General features: G+C 41.3%; 1 protein-coding gene across 6 annotated transcripts in view; it reads right to left on the bottom strand.

The window, feature by feature from the left end:
* Window positions 1-19,529, bottom strand: part of ESR2 (estrogen receptor 2) — a 105,112-nt gene that overhangs the window by 55,023 nt on the left and 30,560 nt on the right. For all 6 annotated transcript variants that reach the window (XR_004677035.1, XR_004677036.1, XR_004677034.1 and 3 more), the window contains exons 5-7: window positions 11,331-11,630; window positions 8,747-8,885; window positions 2,243-2,376 (exon numbers count right to left, since the gene is read on the bottom strand). Coding sequence is in view for 3 of the 6 variants with exons in the window: in XM_034992817.1 (XP_034848708.1) it covers window positions 2,243-2,376; window positions 8,747-8,885; window positions 11,331-11,630 (573 nt within the window). In the remaining 3 variants the exon portion in view is untranslated. The remainder of the gene's footprint in view (window positions 1-2,242; window positions 2,377-8,746; window positions 8,886-11,330; window positions 11,631-19,529) is intronic.

Raw genomic sequence — 19,529 nt, 5'->3', positions numbered from 1 at the left:
ACTGTCTATAATAATTTGGAAATTAAAAAAGAGAGACCTGATCCTTCACCACAAATAGCTTGAGAAGCACTGTTTCCCTTTCCCCTTCATCAAATCTAGTGCCAATGTCCAAGAGTACATGGGGGTGTTAGACACACAGAAAAGTATAGGCTACAGAAGGAGAGGTCAACTGGTCCCAAAATGTGGCCACAGGATCTGCACTGAGTTTTAGCCTCAGGAACTGCTGCTCTGTCTGATTTAAAATAAAGTAGCACGATACGATCCCACAGATTCCTATTGTTTCTAACATGAAAGTTCTAAGGTTGGATAAAATCTACGTAGTAAAGCCCCATACGATGCCCAAATGAAGTTAGCTGTAAGTCATCAGTTGAGGATTAAAACTTGCATATACATATCATTTCAAAAGAAATCAACCAACAAGGGTAAATAGCTAAGAAAGCAATTAACACTGGGGATAGCAGCTGGACCAAATACCAGATAGACAGTAAACTGAACAGTGTGAACGCTACATAGAAACTTAGAAATGTGTACAAAATAGCACCATTGTATTTATTGCAGCAATGTTTATAATGTCAAAAAAAAAAAAAAAAAAAAACCAACCCTGTGGTTAAGTAAAGGTCCATCAATAAGGAAATGGTTGAACAATTTAGACAATGTCCTCACTCAAAAGATTGAGTTAGATCTCTCCTAGTTGACCTGGAGGTATTTCACAGCATTTTGAAAAGTAAAAAAGGAAGACACAGAGAAGTATTTGTATATTATGTATCCCAGTTTTTAAATGGGGGAGGAGGAGAAAGCTTATCTTTGTGGATATTGAAGGTGAGGTATTATTTTATAAGATTATTAGATAGAAGAAGGTATGAAGTCTATCCTCCGGCAAGATTAGCTACTTGGTGTTGGGGTGGAAGGTTCAAGCAAGTAATGAGATCAAAGCAAGCTTCTTTCAAAGTCTTTATAATTTCTAACATAAGCTGCTAGACCGTTTATGTAAAATGACACATACAAGCCTGCGTGTGCCTGGGTATCTCTCTCTATAAGTATGTGTGTGTGCATATATCTACCTACCTACCTACCTACCTACCTACCTACCCGTGTCTATCTACCTGTCTACCTACCTGTATCTATCAAGAGCTGTCTGTCTGTCCATCTATCTACAGAGAGCTGTTAAAGATTGGTCACCAAAGTTATGGTGGTCATCTTGCCCAGGCACAGGGGAGGATCCTGGTGACTTTTTTCTCCCTTATATGTTTCTCTCCTGTTTGGATGTTTACAACAACCAGGTATTACTTATATATAAGAAAAGAGCAGCAATGCTACAACACTCACTTGTATCGTCAACGCCTCCCTCATTTCCCACCTCCAAGCCCTGTGTTTCGTTCGGGTCCGGCCCTTCCTCCCTGGTCCTGCGCACCAAGTCAGTCCAGGCTCTCACTGTCCCGGGCCCCTGCCTCTGTCTCTCCCCTCTCCAGCCAATCCTCCACATGGACGCCAGAGTGACCTTGATGGAACACCTATCTGTCCATGACGCTCCCCCGCCTGCACCTCTTCTAGGCTGCTCGGTGCCCTGAGGGGTGGTTCTCGGCCCAGGTGTGCAGTGTAATCTCTGGCATGGCACGGCCCTCCTCGACCATGCACACCTCCCTCTGCTCTTCTCCCGCACCGTCTGCATAATGTATGCCCATCCCTGAAGACGCGCTCCAACACCGTTTCCTTCTGCAACCACTCCAGCGTCTCTGCTGCTTTCCCACAGTCCTCTGTACATACTCTATTAGACCACTGATCATTCTTTTCAATGATTTGTCCCTCTTCCTCCCTACACTATGAACTACTGGAAGGCAGGACTGTATCTTCAATGTCTTTACCAAATGAATAAATGAAATCAATGAATGAATGAGTCTGAAAAAGCAAAGCAGTAAATATAAATGCACGTCAACCATGCCTGTATAAACGATGAACAAAGGCTGCAAAGTAAGTATTCTAAAGTTCATTTTTTTTCTTTTCCAGCAAAGTGGCTTGAGCCGCTTTTTAAATTACTGCCAGAAATTCAGTCAGTGAATAATTTATTTTCAAGTTACCAAAAGTTAACTGCACTTTAAATCCCTATAAAATGAAACAGAAGTCAGAAAGAAAGCCATTTCCCCTTCTTAAGTAAAATAAGTTCAGTGCTGTTCTTCATTCTATGCCAGTTCTAGAAACAGCAACTCTCCCCCATAAAACACAGCCCAGCTGTGTGGCTACTTACTGGAGTTGAGGAGGACCATGGCCTTGACACAGAGATACTCTTTGTGTTGGAGTTTTAACTCACGGAACCTTGAAGTTGTTGCCAAGAGCATGTCGAAGATTTCCAGAATTCCTTCTACGCATTTCCCCTCATCCCTACAAAAGTTCATTTGGAAATTTAAGAAACATGCAGCACTAGGCAACCATCAAAAGTAATGAGTATTTTCTCGTTAATCTCAAATTTCATCTTGTACATCCTTTAACAAAATGGTAATGAAAGCACCTCCAGTGACACGAAATTATTAGGATTATCTTCATATAAAGAGGACAGGTCACTTTCCCTAAATTCCAAAAGCAAACATTTGAATAAATACTATTTAGGCAAAAATGTGCATTGGAAATACACTTCCCTTCTACCTGTTCACCAAATGTTTTCTTTAACGGAATACCATTTCTGTTGATTATTTTCTATCTAAACCATTTCAGCCAACCAGCCAGAGTTATGACACATATTGCTAAAATGAGACATTCCATGTTCCCATCAGAAGACTCTGAAGTGCTAATGAGGAAGACTGAATGTTTACCCAAGCAAATGCCCTAAGAAGAAACAACCTTCACATCTACGGCTTAACTCACTCCCCGGTGGTCATTTAGAAACTGGTGAGGCAACTAAGAGACATTTAACATAACTTGAAAAAAAGCTAGTCTGGGGGCACCTGGGTGGCTCAGTCATTAAGATTCTGCCTTTGGCTCAGGTCATGATCCCAGGGTCCTGGGATCGAGCCCCGCATCGGGCTCCCTGCTCCGCGGGAAGCCTGCTTCTCCCTCTCCCGCTCCCCCTGCTTGTATTCCCTCTCTCTCGCTGTGTCTCTCTCTGTCAGATAAATAAATAAAATCTTTAAAAAAAGAAAAAAAGCTAGTCTGATACACCAAGAAATCACAATTAGAGGAGACGGATTAGAACGAGGAAAGGAAGGTAGAAAGGGAGACATGAACATTTTTGACTTGCCAAAGATTATTAAGCAAAAGTTTTAGACAAACTTTGAACCATATAATCAAAATTCTTTTGAACACTCACAGAAATGAATTTTTATGCATACTTTTGAAGGAAATTACTTGAACTGTATTTAGAAAATACCAGCTTCAATTCACTCCAGCCAGACACACATTATTCTGCCTCACTGCTCCCCCAAAAAACTTCTATTGTCATCAGTCGTAGTCCTTGGAAGCCCTTGACAAGCAGTTAGATGATTTTGCCTTGAAACTCATTTGCGTCTCAACACCTGCAGTGCAGGATGAAGGAGAGCCTGGCAGCAGTGGGCGTCTGCCAGTTTCATCTTTAGTCTCCCCCGCAGCCCCTGAAGGGGACCTGAGATCTTTAGAGAACTGGCTGCTCCACTCCTTCCTTCCCCCAACCCCAAGCCAGGACATTTCTAGTGATGGTGGCGGCTGGGGAAAGGGTCTCTGTGGAACCCAGCGGACACCAGTGGGAACCACGATGCTGGTGCACCCTTTCCCACCGGGTTCTCTGTGAGGGCAGCAGCTTGCCAGGACCCTGTGTCCCATAGCATTCAACGCCCCCCCCCCCCGACTCACCTACACAAAGCTACCAGCAAGAAAATTGTGAGTTCCAAACAAAACTGGTAACTTCTGCAACCACCTGAGGCTTTCTGAAAATGCACAGGTTAAGTGATAAAACACCAATGCCCCCTGGAAGTCACTCACAGAGAAAGGCTACCTTGGAAAATCAGAGCCCTGGGCGAGGGGTGCCGAAACCCAGAGGAAACCGCCAACCTTCCTCAAGTCCTGTCCTCCCCACCTCCTCTGCTCCGGGCTGTCCCAGGCAGCCTGTGGCAAGTGCCCAGTGAGGACAACGTATGCTGTGCACATAGCAGATGCACAAGAAATACCTGTGCACCAAATGCCCCCCATGCCGCATAATCAAATCACTGTGCTTGGGGACAATTAATTACTGAAAATTGTCATTGTTGGGCTTGAGGACATCTGACACCGAGAAAAGCTGGTTCTAAAATATCTTGGGGTCGGGGGGGCACCTGGCTGACTCAATCCGTAGAGCATGCGACTTGATCTCAGGGCTGTAAGTTTGAGCCCCACAGTGTGTATAGAGATCACTTAAAAATAAAATCTTAAAAAAAAAAAAAAATAAAGTATCTCTGGGGACAAAAATCAAAAGCCCACCAAGTCCTGCATTGATTGTTTAATAGTTTGGCTCTTTACTTTTCTGTGAGACTCAGTCAGAGGTGGGGTCATGAACATGTAGGTGCACATGTACACACATGCACGCACACGCACGCACACACCCTGCTCCCCAAATAGTATAAGAGGATTCATCTGAAATCAACCCTATTTTGCAGAGGTTGCCACTTGTACCAAAAAACACATCCCTGCGTATTGAAATTAGTAGCATTTCCTCCTTGAAATGCATGCCATTTTAAATGTAAATTCATATTTCAAAAATGGAGGGAGAGTTTATATTCTAGAGCATCCTAAGCCCTGAGAAATGCTCTAACTCACAATAATCAGAACATGCGTACCTCATGGAAAAAGTGAATCTCTAAACTAATTCTAAAGAACGAAGTCTGATTGCTTTTATCAGAGGTGTGATAGCCAACCACTTCATTCAAGGGTTGGCATGGTTAGAATATTTTTACTCACTTCAAAGGCTAGAGAAACCAAATATATTTTTTTAGGAAAGAAATGAAAAATATAGGAAATAAGGTACAATACCTCATAAATGACACCCTAATAAAGTTCTGCCTGAAAAGAGTTTAAATAACACATTAATGAGATCTATTACACTTATTTCATAACTACGGAATGAAACTGAATTAGGAGTAAGAAATTAGGATAAGATTAAAAGATTTTAATTAAAGAGAGAGGACACATGATTTCAATGTTAAAATATCGAAACAATTTATAATCAAACCAACCCACTCCCAGAAGCTTAACTTTTGCGCGGCATTTGTCCATAAACTAGGGCTAAGCAAAAATAAAATTAGTTAAGTACATGTGGAATGTCTTATTATGTGATAACCACTCCTTTATAAAAGGAAAAGCTTCTGTTTGATACCAAGGACAAAATGTTGAATGAGTGGACACCGCTTTGGGTGCCCTATTTTGTGCCTACATACATACGCGCTAGGGGCACACACGTGGGCGTATGTAGACCACAGTTCACTTCCGGTGGGGAGGGGGACACTAGGGTGCGGGGGCTCCAGGCTTAACACGCGGAGAGGACTTAAATATTAAACTGACGTGGAAATTACCTACATACAAAAAGGGATATTTTAAAGTGAAAATTCTTTGGGAATCTTGAAATTCAATGCACAAATAGCTAACGTGAAAGCAAACTCAGTACATTCACAATACGATTCCAGGGAATTCCATAAACGTCCACAATAGGGTCCACACCCGGATCCAAACTCCCTCTGACTTTTTAATATGTAACATTAGTTTCCTATTGATGCCAAGGACATCAATGTCTTAGCGTATATGATTTTTTTTTAAAAGATTTTATTTATTTATTTGACAGAGAGAGACACAGCGAGAGAGGGAACACAAGCAGGGGGAGTGGGAGAGGGAGAAGCAGGCTTCCTGCCGAGCACGGAGCCCGATGCGGGGCTCGATCCCAGGACCCTGGGATCATGACCTGAGCCGAAGGCAGACGCTTAACGACTGAGCCACCCAGGCGCCCCGCATATATGATTTTTTTAAGCGAGCAGAAGCCCAGATTCTGTGGTAGATCTCCACATGAATTTGTAACTCTAGTGATTACTGAGAGAACCACCTTGTTTAGCAATAAGCTGAGGTAACCGGGTTTTCCTCTCATCCTGAACTGGTTCAAGTCTTCTCGCCACAGAAGCCTCAACAAGAATGAGGGACAACAGCAATTACTGTCTCAGGCTGTACAGCTGAGCTCATTTGGTTGTATTCACCAGCTTGTCCTGTCACACCACCACTGGAAGGAACTCTCATAGGACAATCTGCCAAAAGACAGCGATTTTCAAACACTGTGCAAATTATTTATTCATGTTGCAGAAAAATCTCCTAGTACTTCTTTATGATGTGTAATCTCTGACTTTCTGAATAAAGAACATTTAGAGCATTTTTGAATAGACAACCCCTCCAGAAACACGCGTTTACATAAAACAGTACTCATCATGCATGAAGGAACTGAATTATCTTAGACTTGAAATTCTAGACATCACAAAGTTTATGTGTTGGCAATACTAGAGATTGCGACAAAAAATAACCATGATAGGTGCTATCAAAAATGCCAGCTCAATGTGAAGGCATTTACAGTTCCAGAGACTCCTCTCCTATACTCAGATATACTAGATTTGTATGCAGTATAACACGATACTTTCAAATATTTATAAAAAGTAATGTGAGGGGAGCCTGGGTGGCTCAGTCAGTGAAGCATCCAACTCTTGATTTTGGCTCAGGTCGTGATCTCAGAATCATGGGATCAGGCCTCATGTCAGGCTCCACACTCAGCATGGAGTCTCCTGGTCCCACTCCCTCTGCTCCTCCCCCTGCTCTCTCTCTCTCTCAAATAAATAAACAAACAAATAAAATCTTTAAAAAGTACTGTGAGTCTATTAAAATAATTTGTAAGAAAAATTACTTTTTTTTTCTTCTATTACTTAACCAAAAGGTAGGCCTAAAATTTGTCCAGGATGTGTGTCCATTTACAGTAACTTACATTTACAGGAATTAAAGAACCCAAACAAAGGGGAGAGTTAATTCTACTAAAAACCAGTCACTGAACATAAACATTAAATGTGACATCAATTTAGAAATCAACACAAAAAGTAAAATAACTTAATCCCAGTGTCTGCAAATGTAATGACTAATCAAGGGATGAAACTTCTTCCTAGCACTAACTTCTAGGAGAATTACATGTGTATATTTATGTGTGTGTGGCTTCATTTGAACACCAAGTGGAACAGCATGTCCTGTTATACAGGTAACTACTGTTATATTTAAGAACACGGACTTCACAGCCAGCCCCAGCATCCAGCTCCAGCATTTACTGCTCTGTAACTGCCAGCAAATTACCTAACCCTCCCCCCATTTCCACATCTGAAGAATAGGGATAATAATGGCGCTTACTCATAAGGGCTGTTAAGAAAATGAAATGAGTTAACACATCAAGTGCATAAGATGGTGCCTAGCATATAGGCAATAGCTTGGCTATTTTGATTGCTACTGAAGGGTCTGGACTTCCAGAACCTTCTTCCATGGTTCAACACCTGGGCTTGCTCCTGCCACAGCCCAAGCTCCAGCTCTTGCCAAAGGCTCTGTTCTCCACCAAAATACCTCTGTTACTTAGAACAGTGCTCTTTGTCAACGTTGTCATCCAGGACAACAGGCAGAATGGGTGCTAAAATCTTGGGGGTACCACTTTTTATCTGTGTAATATGTGCACAGGGGTCTTCTGATGATCCAAAGAAGTAATACCAAGGGTTGGGCGCAGATGCTCTCCATCCGTATAATGGCATCCTTCTACTCTGTGCACAGAGTCCAATGTGACTGAACACTCTACTTTAGAACTGTTTCAAAATAAGGAACATGGAAATCAATTTCCATCGAGATTTTCAACCTGCTCAAATATGTAACAAGAAAGTGTTCTATTTTTTGTACTAAAATTTTGAGTGTTGTATATTCTAGCTCTTCCTCCATGAAGAGTTCACCTGAATCGATTAAAAATGGGTTCCTTTTGGGGCGCCTGGGTGGCTCAGATGGTTAAGCATCTGCCTTCAGCTCGGGTCATAGTCCTGGGGTCCTGGGATCGAGCCCCACGTCCTGCTCCTGGCTCGGCGGGGAGCCTGCTTCTCCCTCTGCCTCTGCCTCTTCCCCTGCTCATGCTCTCTATCTCTGTGTCTCAAATGAATAGGTAAAATCTTAAAAAAAAAAAAAAAAATAGGTTCCTTTTCTGTGCCATCTTTAAAAGGAAACAAAATGTAATCGAGTGATGGCTTTGGTACTATCCTTCCCCAATTTCCATTACCCTTCATTTGGTTTTAATAACCATTCTTTCCACTGCTATTGTCAACAATGCTATAGAGTATATGCAGTTAGAGTCAAAGCGCGTTAAAAGAAACTTAGCAGATTTGTAAGAATTCTATCACCTTTCTAGACAGAGATAGACATGGTCCCTATAAAGTGGAAACCAAACAGCAGGGCAATTTAAAATTATAAACTGAAAATGGAATTTTTAATGCAGAAAAATCTAAGTTGACTTGTACAGTTAGTAGCCACATATTCTGCAAGATATAGGCCCTGCTATGGCTTGGCCTGTAAATGCTGCCCCACCACAGGTCAGAATGAGTCACAGGACACTGAATCCTAGGACCCATGCTCTCCTTCTCCGGCTCTTGACCTGGGGTAGGAGCTCATGACATTATCATCCTCTTAATTGCCCTTTTAGGTGTGAGATTTTAATTGTGGCACCCAGGACTCAAACAGGTCAGAGAAGAAACACGATGTATTTTTTTCTCACCTGTCCAGAACGAGGTCTGGAGCAAAGATGAGCTTGCCCGGGTGGTCAATGGAGCGCCACATCAGCCCCACCATCAGCACCTCCATCCAGCAGCTCTCCAAGAGGCGCACTTGGTCGTAGAGACTGAGCTCCACAAAGCCTAGGGAAAGCAAGAGGCCGTGAGACATATCCACTCTGCTCCTCAACTCCCTGTTTCTGTGAAAACAGAAGAGCAAGTTCTAACAAGCTATGAAAACACAAGCAATATAGGGAAACACTCAATATTTTAAAAATGTGGTTAAATGCTGACCTAAGGAAGGAAATTTTGAACTCAGAGTACGTAACTCACAATGTCCAGCCTTGGATGCCTTCTAGAGATGACCATATTCCTTTTAAGGTTTGTAAAGGACTATTAACTTGGGCTTACAGCTCCCCAGACAAATGCTAGGGAAGAACAGAAAGCTAGAACAGATCATTTTCAGTCATATTTTAAAAATTCCTCTGCACTGCTGAGAAAGATAATAGTCGGCTGCCAGCCAGAGGCTGCCTGTCTGGCCCAGTTCACAAGAGGGGCTGGGAGGGGTGGAGGGATGGGATGGGGGAGCTGGGAGTCCGGGACATGCAGAGAGAACAGCACCAGCCCCCTGCAGAAAGTCAAGGCTTCAAATGAAAGATATCTCCGATTGCTTAAAATTTCAGTGTTAGAATCATTCTTCTGATTAGGAGCACTGTCTCTAGGCTCTTCTATCCTGAAAAGCAAATGTAACAATCGAAGCAGGTCCCAATAGCCTGATAACCTAACAGCATGGATTGGTCCAAATATCAGAAAGAAACAGGTAATCTCTAGGGAGGTGAGCACTTTAAAAGCAAAGCAGAGATCACTGGTGCTTCCTCCACAAACCATGATAAAAAGAGAAGGCAGTGTAATATAAAAACTAACCAAACACATAGCCCAGGAGTGCAGTGGACTCCAGTTACGATCCCGGCTCAGCCCCATCCTAGCTAGTTACTCAGTCTCCTTTTAAGTCGATTATCTTACAGAAAAAATGGGAGTAACAAGGCCTACCCTCTGACAAGGCCCTGCAGGCAGCCTCTCTCAGCATCCTCATTTTACAGATGAGGAGACCATGGCACAGGAAGCACATGAGTGTGAGCAATATAACGCCTACAGGCACAAAGGAGAACTGAATGGAGGGAGTCACAAATGAAAGATGGCTCAGTCCTTCTCCAAAGTCACACCCTGTCCTAACACTGTATGCGTTCCAATCTCCCTTGCAGTTACAGACAATAAGCCTGCCCATAGGAGATTAGGCTTCTTATATTTGCAGCTATCCAACAAGGTCAAGGCTAGGTGATATTTTACTTTTTCTTTTTTTAATTTTGGAAAATGACTACCTGCCGAGAGAGGAAAGAAAATCACACCTTTAGACGATGCCTAAATTTTCTGAAAATTTGTTTAAAACACCAGGCTTAACGAAGGACTAATGCAGCTCAAGAATTCAGTTTTGTTATGGCACAAAGAAGCTGCATGGCCTTCAATGATCATTAATTTCACCACCACTCTCCACATGGCGTCCTGAACACCAGTGTTTGGCATACATGCAGCGCAACAGCTAGAGGAAGATGCCTCAGTATTGTCTCCTATGAAAAGAGCAGAGAAAATAACATGATTCTGGCTAAGGTGAAGATCTAGACTATCAAAACAAAACTAGAAACCAGAAGATCTGCAGGAAGCTCAGAGGGAATGGGCCCAAGCCAATGAATGACCCAAGAAATACTATTACACCAGGCCTGGAGTCCCACAGCTCCTCACCCCCAACTCCTCCTCACCCAGCTTCTCAGCAGTTTCCAGGCTTTATACTTCGTCTAAAGCGGTTGCAGCCTCCAGGCCATGGGAACTGTCCCTAGGGGTTTAGAACCTGGAGAGAGACCTCATTCTTAGATGACCGTAAATATGCACATGAAGGAACCCTTTCAGGAGGATGGGCTGCCTGCCATTCTGTGTTAGAATTCTAGATTCACTGTCACAGAAACACCGATTCAAATGATAACGAGGTGATAATTTTAGCACAATGCAGTATTTCAGGTATATATTACAAACTGGCCTGACCCTAGAATTTCTTGCCCAAATGGTCACTGTTGGCCCACTTCTAGAGTCTGGGTGGGTTTTTTTCTTGGGTCTACCCTCTCAGACCACATCTCAGCATGAGAGGTGTCCAACAGGCTTGTGTGCATAGAAGATGTGGCCACAGAGGATAGGGTGTGGACAAGGCCCTGTGGGATGGCTCTGGGGTGGGAAAAGAAGAGAGGTAGCCATGGAAGGAGTCTCACCAAATACCATTCTTCTTGCATTCGCGTGTCCAGTAGAGAACTCAGAAGAGTCCAAGAACTCTAAATTGAAGCCAGACCTTCTAAGACATGCTAAAGGCATGTGTGTCAAGATAGTAAGAAAGAACATAGCTCATTTAAAGATTATTAATCAAGCTGTCAAATTGTTACACAACCAGACATCATCTGTGGACCTCCATTTTGTACTCTTGCCCTATAAATGTTAGGGGCAGGCCTTTCTACCGTAAATGAAAAGCTAAGATCCAGAAAGCTCTACCTGGAATTTTCTTGGCCCAGCCAATCATGTGCACCAGCTCCTTGTCGGCCAGCTTGGTCAGGGACATCATCATGGAGGCCTCGGTGAAGGGCGTGCTGGGGCGGCTCACGAGCACGTGGGGCGGCTCCGCCTCCAGTAGCGTGAGCACCAGCTGCTCCGGGCTCAGGGCGCTCAGCAGCAGCTCCTTCACTCGGGTCACGGGTCCACCATTTTTCGTGGCTTTGCTCAGGCAGTGCAGCTGCTCATCCGAACTCTTCTGCCTTCGCATAACACGGTACCCACACCTTTCTCTCCGGGAGCCTAAACCAGAGAGATGATAACACAGTACTTCCCCGTGGCTTCCCCAACCCAGCGTTCAAGTTCCCTGAGCCTCCAGGGCAAGAGTGAGGTAATGACCTGAGTCTATCCTCACAGCGTATCTGCCAACAGAAGCCCAACTTATTTCCTGGAACCTGTGGGGCCAGTACCAAAGATTATTACATTTGCGTCTATTTTAACAAAATCAAAATATGACTTTTTAGGGACAGTAGCCCAAATGACCTTAGGACTCCATTTCAAGATTACCTATGGATACTAAATCTATTTTCTTTTAAAGAGTGCTGACATACCTCGGTTTCCAAACCACAGAATTAGGAATTTTCTTCAGACAAAACATGGGGAAAAGTTAGGAACCGAACATTGATATTTACAAATAGTTATCAAATAATATACTCTTAAAATATATTCTTAAAATGTTCATGTGCATGTATGTGTGTTTACACATAGACATATGTATTCTTTTTACATATTTGTACAAATAAATACATTTCAAGCAATAATTTTCTTAAAAATCTGAAAAATATAGAAGAGTACAAATTTTGGCATAAATTCAGTTTTTTTTTTTAATTATTTATTTATTTATTTATTTGACAGAGAGAGACACAGCGAGAGAGGGAACACAAGCAGGGGGAGAGGGAGAGGGAGAAGCAGGCTCCCTGCTGAACAGAGAGCCCGATGTGGGGCTCGATCCCAGGTCCCTGAGATCATAACCTAAGCCGAAGGCAGATGCCTAACGACTGAGCCACCCAGGCGCCCCAAATTCTTTCAGTTTTAATGCTTTTTACTTTTCCATATTTCATATGCAAAATTTGGATCACAGTATATATACACTATTTTTAACTTTTTTATTTTTATTAAAAATGTATCATCATACAATTTAAAAAGCTATGCAGTATTCTGTTTTATGAAGATAGCATCACTTTATCTAGTGTCCCCTGTCAATGGAAATCTAGGGTAGTCCTAATTTCTTTGCTAGTATTCATAGTACAGTGAAAATGCATCTTTGTACACACATCTAATTCATTCCCTAAAATAAACTCAAGAAGTCAAGTTGCTGAACCAAGGCATATACACACTTAAAATTTTGATACATATTAACAGGTAACCCTCTAAAACTATTTTAAAATTTATAATACAAACAATACTTTAAGGGGCTTATTTTCTCATAACACCATTGGGCAATAAAAGTCATTTCTAATCTTTGCTAATCTGACAAGTGACTAAACAATCTCATTTTACTTTGTATTCTTTTAATTAGTAGCAAGGTTGACTAATATAATTGCCATACTTTGTATTTCTTTTACTTGTATATCGCCTGTTTATTTCTTTTGCCCTTTTCCTGCCTAATAACCTATGAGGTTTATCTAGTAACTATAGATAACTTTTATTATGTGCCGTATTTGTCTTATTATATATCTTTTAACTTTACTCATGGTATCTATTGTCCTAAGAAAGTTTAGTACACAGTCAAACCTGTCTTTTGTTTCACATCAAGATTATACAAATATTTTCTTGTATCTTCTTTAAGCACTTTTGTGGTTCAAATCTATTTGGAATTTTACGTGTGTTTGTATCATGTCATATGAATATTTCATGTTATGTTCTTCAAATAGATGAATAATTTTCCCAGTAGCATTTATTGCACAAGCTTTTCCCACTGATTTTTATACAATGCCTTGTCATTTAATAAATATATATAAAAGTATCTTCTTGGGGCACCTGGGTGGCTCAGTCGTTAAGCATCTGCCTTGGGCTCAGGTCAGGATCCCAGGGTCCTGGGATCGAGCCCCACATCGGGCTCCCTGCTCAGCGGGAGGCCTGCTTCTCCCTCTCCCACTTCCCCTGCTTGTGTTCCCTCTCTCGCTTTGTCTCTCTCTGTCAAATAAATAAATAAAATATTTTTTTTAAAAAAAGTATCTTCTTCTGGGGGCACCTGGGTGGCTCAGTCAGTTAAGTGTCCAACTCTTGATCTCAGCTCAGGTCTTGATCTCAGGGTGGTGAGTTCAAGCTCTGTGTTGAAAAAGTATCTTCTTCTGGATTTTCTCTTCTGTTTCATATATATATATATATATATATATATACACGTGTGTGTATGTGTGTGTGTATATGTATATGGAGTGTGTGTGTATACACTTTTTTTTTTTTTTTAACTCCTGTGCTGGTATCAATATGTTTTAGTTACTGTAGGTTTATGGGTCAGAAACACAATGGGATAATGTCTTTAAGATGGTGTGGTGAGGGAGAAACCTTTAATTTAGAATTATATTCCCAGCTGAACTATCATTCAAGAGGAGGATAAATTAAAGACATTTGAGTTAAGCAAAGATTAAAAAGATCTATCACTCACAGCCCTTTTGAAATAACTACTGTGTTATTTGGAATGAAGAAAAATGAACCCAAGAGAAGCAATGAAATTCAATATGCAATGGCAAGAAAATAAATTGGTAAACATGAGAGGAAACCTAATAAACACAGAATGAATAAAATAATAATTAATTTTTGGAGGTACAGAAATAAAGTAAAACCAAATACTGGATAATAACAAGATGAGAGGTGAATAATTTTGGCTGGAACTTTCGAAGAATCTTTATTTGGAAAGAGAAATATCTATTAGAGAGAGTGGCATGAATTCTCAAATTAATCAAGAATGCATGCTAAAATAGAACTGTCACTAAAAGAATTGAAACAGAATGTATGACTTCCAAACTAGCAGAAGAGGTAAAATAAAACAAGAAAATGGGATCAATTCCAAAAAGGAAAAAAAGAAAATATATGATGAAATTGTTAAAATCCTAAAATAAGATGACAGAAATGAATTCAGATATCAGTGATCACAATAAACATAAATAGACTAAATTTATCAAGAGCAACTCGGAGATCACATTTTTTTAGCTAGACATTGACTAGTTGTAAGGGATACATCTAACACATAGAAAACTGAAAATAAAGGGATAGAAAAAGATTGCAGGCAAAAATTAACCAAATAAATCAGTTACGCTATCAATATCAGACAATATAAACTTTAAAGGGCATAAATCATTATTAAGACCTCATCAGATTATAAAAGGAAGATAAATAATTCTAAACCCATAAACATCAAAACAACAAAACAAGAAAACACAGCCTACAAACATAACAGCAAAAAGTGACTAAAAGAAAAAGATAAATTGACAAATACATTATTATAATGCATTTTTTTAAAGATTTTATTTATTTATTTGATAGAGACATAGCGAGAGAGGGAACACAAGCAGGTGGAGTGGGAGTGGGAGAAACAGGCTTCCTGCTGAGCAGGGAGCCTGATGTGGGACTCGATCCCAGGACCCTGGGATCATGACCTGAGCCGAAGGCAGATGCTTAACCGACTGAGCCACCCAGGCGCCGCTATAATGCATATTTTAATGTATCTTTCTCAGCAACTGACAGAGCAAACCATTGGGGGAAAAGGCAGAATACAGAACATTGGAATTGTACAATTCACAAGTTTGAGCTATAAAAACTCATGGAATTTGCAAAAATTATCACATACTAGTTTATGAATAAAATTTTAACAAAAATTGGTATCATATAGATCATATTCTTTGATCACAAAAAATAACAAAAATATATAACTTCCAAGCCCTTATAAAGTTTAGCACAAAAATATTTCTAAAGATCCCTTGGTTAAAGACAAAAATACAAAATGAAAATTAAGAAAGACATTAGTCAGGATGTCATTAACATGGGTACAACTTTTGTATGCATCCCCCCCCCAAAAAAAAACCTAAAAGTTATATCTGCAAAATGCCTAGTTTCTATAGTCCCACCATTATGTTTGTTCACTAAATTCAGTTGTCCACATTTAAAAAAAGAAATATTAGTTAGGAGGTCTGATTACACTTAAATTACTTGCTCCCAAGAAAATTTATCTGAATTTCTTATCCTTGGCTTATCAAAGTAGAAGGAAGGGCTCTATCTATCTAGAGATAATTGAATCAAACTGTTTACTAAAAGAACTAAAAGCCTAAAATATAATTCACTTTATTAGTAATCAGAGAGCTATAGGTATTATTTAAGATCAGTTATACCCCCAGGGTCAAATGGAACAAAATGTTTGGTTTAAGAAAGCACCTTTCTGATCACACATCTCCTTTTTGTAGAGTATACAAGGAAAAAGAGTTTCCAAAACAGGTTTACATACAAAGAGAGAGGTTTTGAATCCATGCACTCAAACTTATTTGACCAACTTTCACTTACAAAGCCCTATATACTGGGCCCTGTACTGAGTCCTAGGGATTCTAAGATCAGCAACATAAAGCCCTTGGCAGGGAACTCACTGGTTTCTACCAAGGACATTTCTAGTGTCATGGCTTTCCCACTGTAATCTCTGCAGTCACCGGGTGTGCCTCTGAGCAAGCCTGATGAGGAACTCTACCAAACAGGAGCGCTCCCTATTAGAAAGTGGTAAATCGCCCCGAGAAAAGAGGATGATGATAAATGGTGATGACAATGACAACAATGAGAGCTAACACCTACTGGGGAAGCCTCTACATGTCAGACATTGTGTATTGTATTTACATTATCTCATTCTGAAAACTGCCGTAGAGGACAGGTGCTCTTATCATCTCCGTGATACAGAGGATTGAAAACAGGCTCAAGGGCGCTCAAATAACCTGCCCAGGGTAGCAAAGCTAGAAAATGGTGAAGGCTGCATATAAACTCAAGCAGTCTGAATCCACAGCTGGTGCTTTTACTACTTTATACCACCTCCCTATCAAGTCCCTTTCATGTGTATATACAGCAGATGAATCAAGAGATGGCATCTGAAAGATGTGGATTTATTCTCCCAACACAGAGAAACAGACCAAACATGTGGCTATTCCGATTGTTTTCCTGGCTATGTTTCAGCATATCCTTATAATGAAGACTTACCCTCAAGTTAGCCTGAGTGGTTATCTTCCCACCATTTAAACCCCCATATTAATATTTCCATAGAAAAGACAAGATTGGTGCAGAAGAAAAAGGTGATAACAGAAGAGACGTGATTTCTTTTTTTTTTTTTTTTTAAGATTTTGTTTATTTATTTGACAGAGAGAGACACAGCGAGAGAGGGACACAAGCAAGGGGAGTGGGAGAGGGAGAAGCAGGCTCCCGGCTGAGCAGGGAGCCCGATGCGGGACTCGATCTCAAGACCCTGGAACCATGACCTGAGCCAAAGGCAGATGCTTAACGACTGAGCCACCCAGGTGCCCCAAGAGACATAATTTCTAAAGCGGGGAGTGAAATGGTGTAGGAGGATCCAGGATGCAGATAGGTTCCTAATCTTCCAAGACTGGAGAGAAGGAAGACGATGGATGGAGGGTTTATTGAGAGGGCAGACAATGAGAGTGCTGGGAAAGGAGGGAGGCATCATTAAGAAAATTCACTCCTGGGGTGCCTGGGTGGCTCAGTCCTTAAGGGTCTGCCTTCAGCTCAGGTCATGATCCCAGGGTCCTGGGATGGAGCCTCTCATCGGGCTCCCTGCTCGGCGGGAAGCCTGCTTCTCCCTCTCCCACTTCCCCTGCTTGTGTTCCCTCTCTCGCTGTCTCTCTCTGTGTCAAATAAATAAGTAAAAATCGTAAAAAAAAAAAAAGAAAATTCACTCCTAATTGTCCTTCTCTTGATCAGTAAAGGGCTAAATACCCAAATGTTTGCATATCAACCCATCTCATTCCTTTTGCAATCTCCAAAGATAATAAAAAAATTTTTTCGGGGCGCCTGGGTGGCTCAGTCGTTGAGCGTCTGCCTTCGGCTCGGGTCATGATCCCAGGGTCCTGGGATCAAGCCCCGCATCGGGCTCCCTGCTCCGCGGGGAGCCTGCTTCTCCCTCTCCCACTCCCCCTGCTTGTGTTCCCTCTCTCGCTGTCTTTCTCTCTCTCTCAAATAAATAAAATCTTTAAAATATATATATATTTTTTTTCTTAGACAGCCCTACCCAATTTCTTTTTGGCCAAATTCAATGACCATTTCTCTTGTTCTCTTTTCCATGAAATATTTTTTTCCAGTTTTATTGAGAAATAATTGCCATATATCACTGTGTAAGTTTAAGGTATAGAGCATAATGGTTTGGCTTACATATACTGTGAAGTGATTACTACAGTAAGTTCAGTTAGCATCCATCATCTCACATAGATAAATAAAGAGAGAAAGGAAAGAAAGAAATTTTTTCTTTCAGAACCCTTAGGATTTACTCTTAATAACTTTCATACATATATAGCAGTGTTAATTACAGTCATCATGCTGTACATTACATTGCTAGTATTTATTTATCTTGTAACTGGAAGTTTGTACCCTTGACCACTTTTCCCCAATTCCCTTCCCCCCCACACCCTGCCTCTGGTAACCACAAATCTGTTATCTTTTTCTAGGACTTTGGGCTTTTTGTTTTGTTTTTGTTTTTTTATTTTTTTATTTTTTATTTTATTTTTTTTTTAAAGATTTTATTTATTTATTTGAGACAGAGAGAATGAGAGAGAGAGCACATGAGAGGGGGGAGGGTCAGAGGGAGAAGCAGACCCCCTGCTGAGCAGGGAGCCCGATGCGGGACTCGATCCCGGGACTCCAGGATCATGACCTGAGCCGAAGGCAGTAGCTTAACCGACTGAGCCACCCAGGCGCCCCTGTTTTTGTTTTTTTAGATTCCACATGTAAGTGAGATCATACAGTATGTGTCTTTCTCTGACTTACTTCACTTAGCATAATACCCTCAAGGTCCATCCATGTTGTCATAGATGAAAGGATTTCTTTGTGTGTGTTTTTTAATGGCTGGATAACGTTCCATTTTTACACACACACACACACACACCAACTTCTTTATCCATTTACCTGTCAATGGACACTTAGGTTGTTCCCATGCCTTGGCTATTATAAATAATGCTGCTAGGAACATGGGGGCGCAGATATCTTTCTGAGTGAGTGTCATGAAAGATTTTTTTAACTACATCTCTGTACTCTGCCTGGGCAAGACTGTACTGCATTAAAACTCCTCATAATTTATATGAACTTTTCAAAGAGGGGGAGAGAAAGGAAGGAAAACGAAAATTTAGTACCAAACACTGTGCTAGGTCTTTTTTTTTTTTTTAAGATTTTATTTATTTATTTGAGAGAGAGAGAGCATGAGAGGGGGGAGGGTCAGAGGGAGAAGCAGACTCCCCGCCGAGCAGGGAGCCCGATGCGGGACTCGATCCCGGGACTCGATCCCGGGGCTCCAGGATCATGACCTGAGCCGAAGGCAGTCGCTTAACCAACTGAGCCACCCAGGCGCCCCTGTGCTAGGTCTTTACGTCTTTTTTTCACATGCATTCCTCACAAAACTCCATGAAACAGATATCTTCTTTTCAGAGATAAGAAAACCGAGCGTCAGGGGTGCCTGGGTGGCTCAGTCATTAAGTGTCTGCCTTCGGCTCAGGTCATGATCCCGGGGTCCTGGGATCGAGCCCCACATCGGGCTCCTTGCTCAGCCAGGAGCCTGCTTCTCCCTCTCCCACTCCCCCTGCTTGTGTTCCCTCTCTAGCTGTCTCTCTGTGTCAAAAAAAAAAAAAAAAAAAAAAGTATAAAAAATAAATAAAAAAGAAAACCAAGGGCCAGAAAGGTTAAGTTTGAGCATAGTCACAGTTCAAGAAGTAATGAGACAAAAAATGAGCTTCAGTCTTTGGAAGTCCTGGCCTCTTGTTCTTCCCGCCACATACACCGCCCCCTGCAGGCGGATTATGCAGGTGCTCCTGCCCTGGTCCCAAACCACCAGGGCTATGGCTAGCCGTCCAACAGAAAGTAGGACAATAAGAGCATTCTTATCCTAAGACTAAATTGTAAATCACTTTTTAAAAAATACACTCACCTTAAAATATTAACTTAAAACATGAA

This window comes from Mirounga leonina, unplaced genomic scaffold, assembly GCF_011800145.1.
Source record: "Mirounga leonina isolate KUSES-001 unplaced genomic scaffold, KU_Mleo_1.0 Mir_82, whole genome shotgun sequence".
NCBI classification, from domain to species: Eukaryota; Metazoa; Chordata; class Mammalia; order Carnivora; family Phocidae; genus Mirounga; species Mirounga leonina.
Note: the sequence above shows the minus strand (reverse complement) of the source record. Positions and strands in the feature narration are given on the sequence as shown.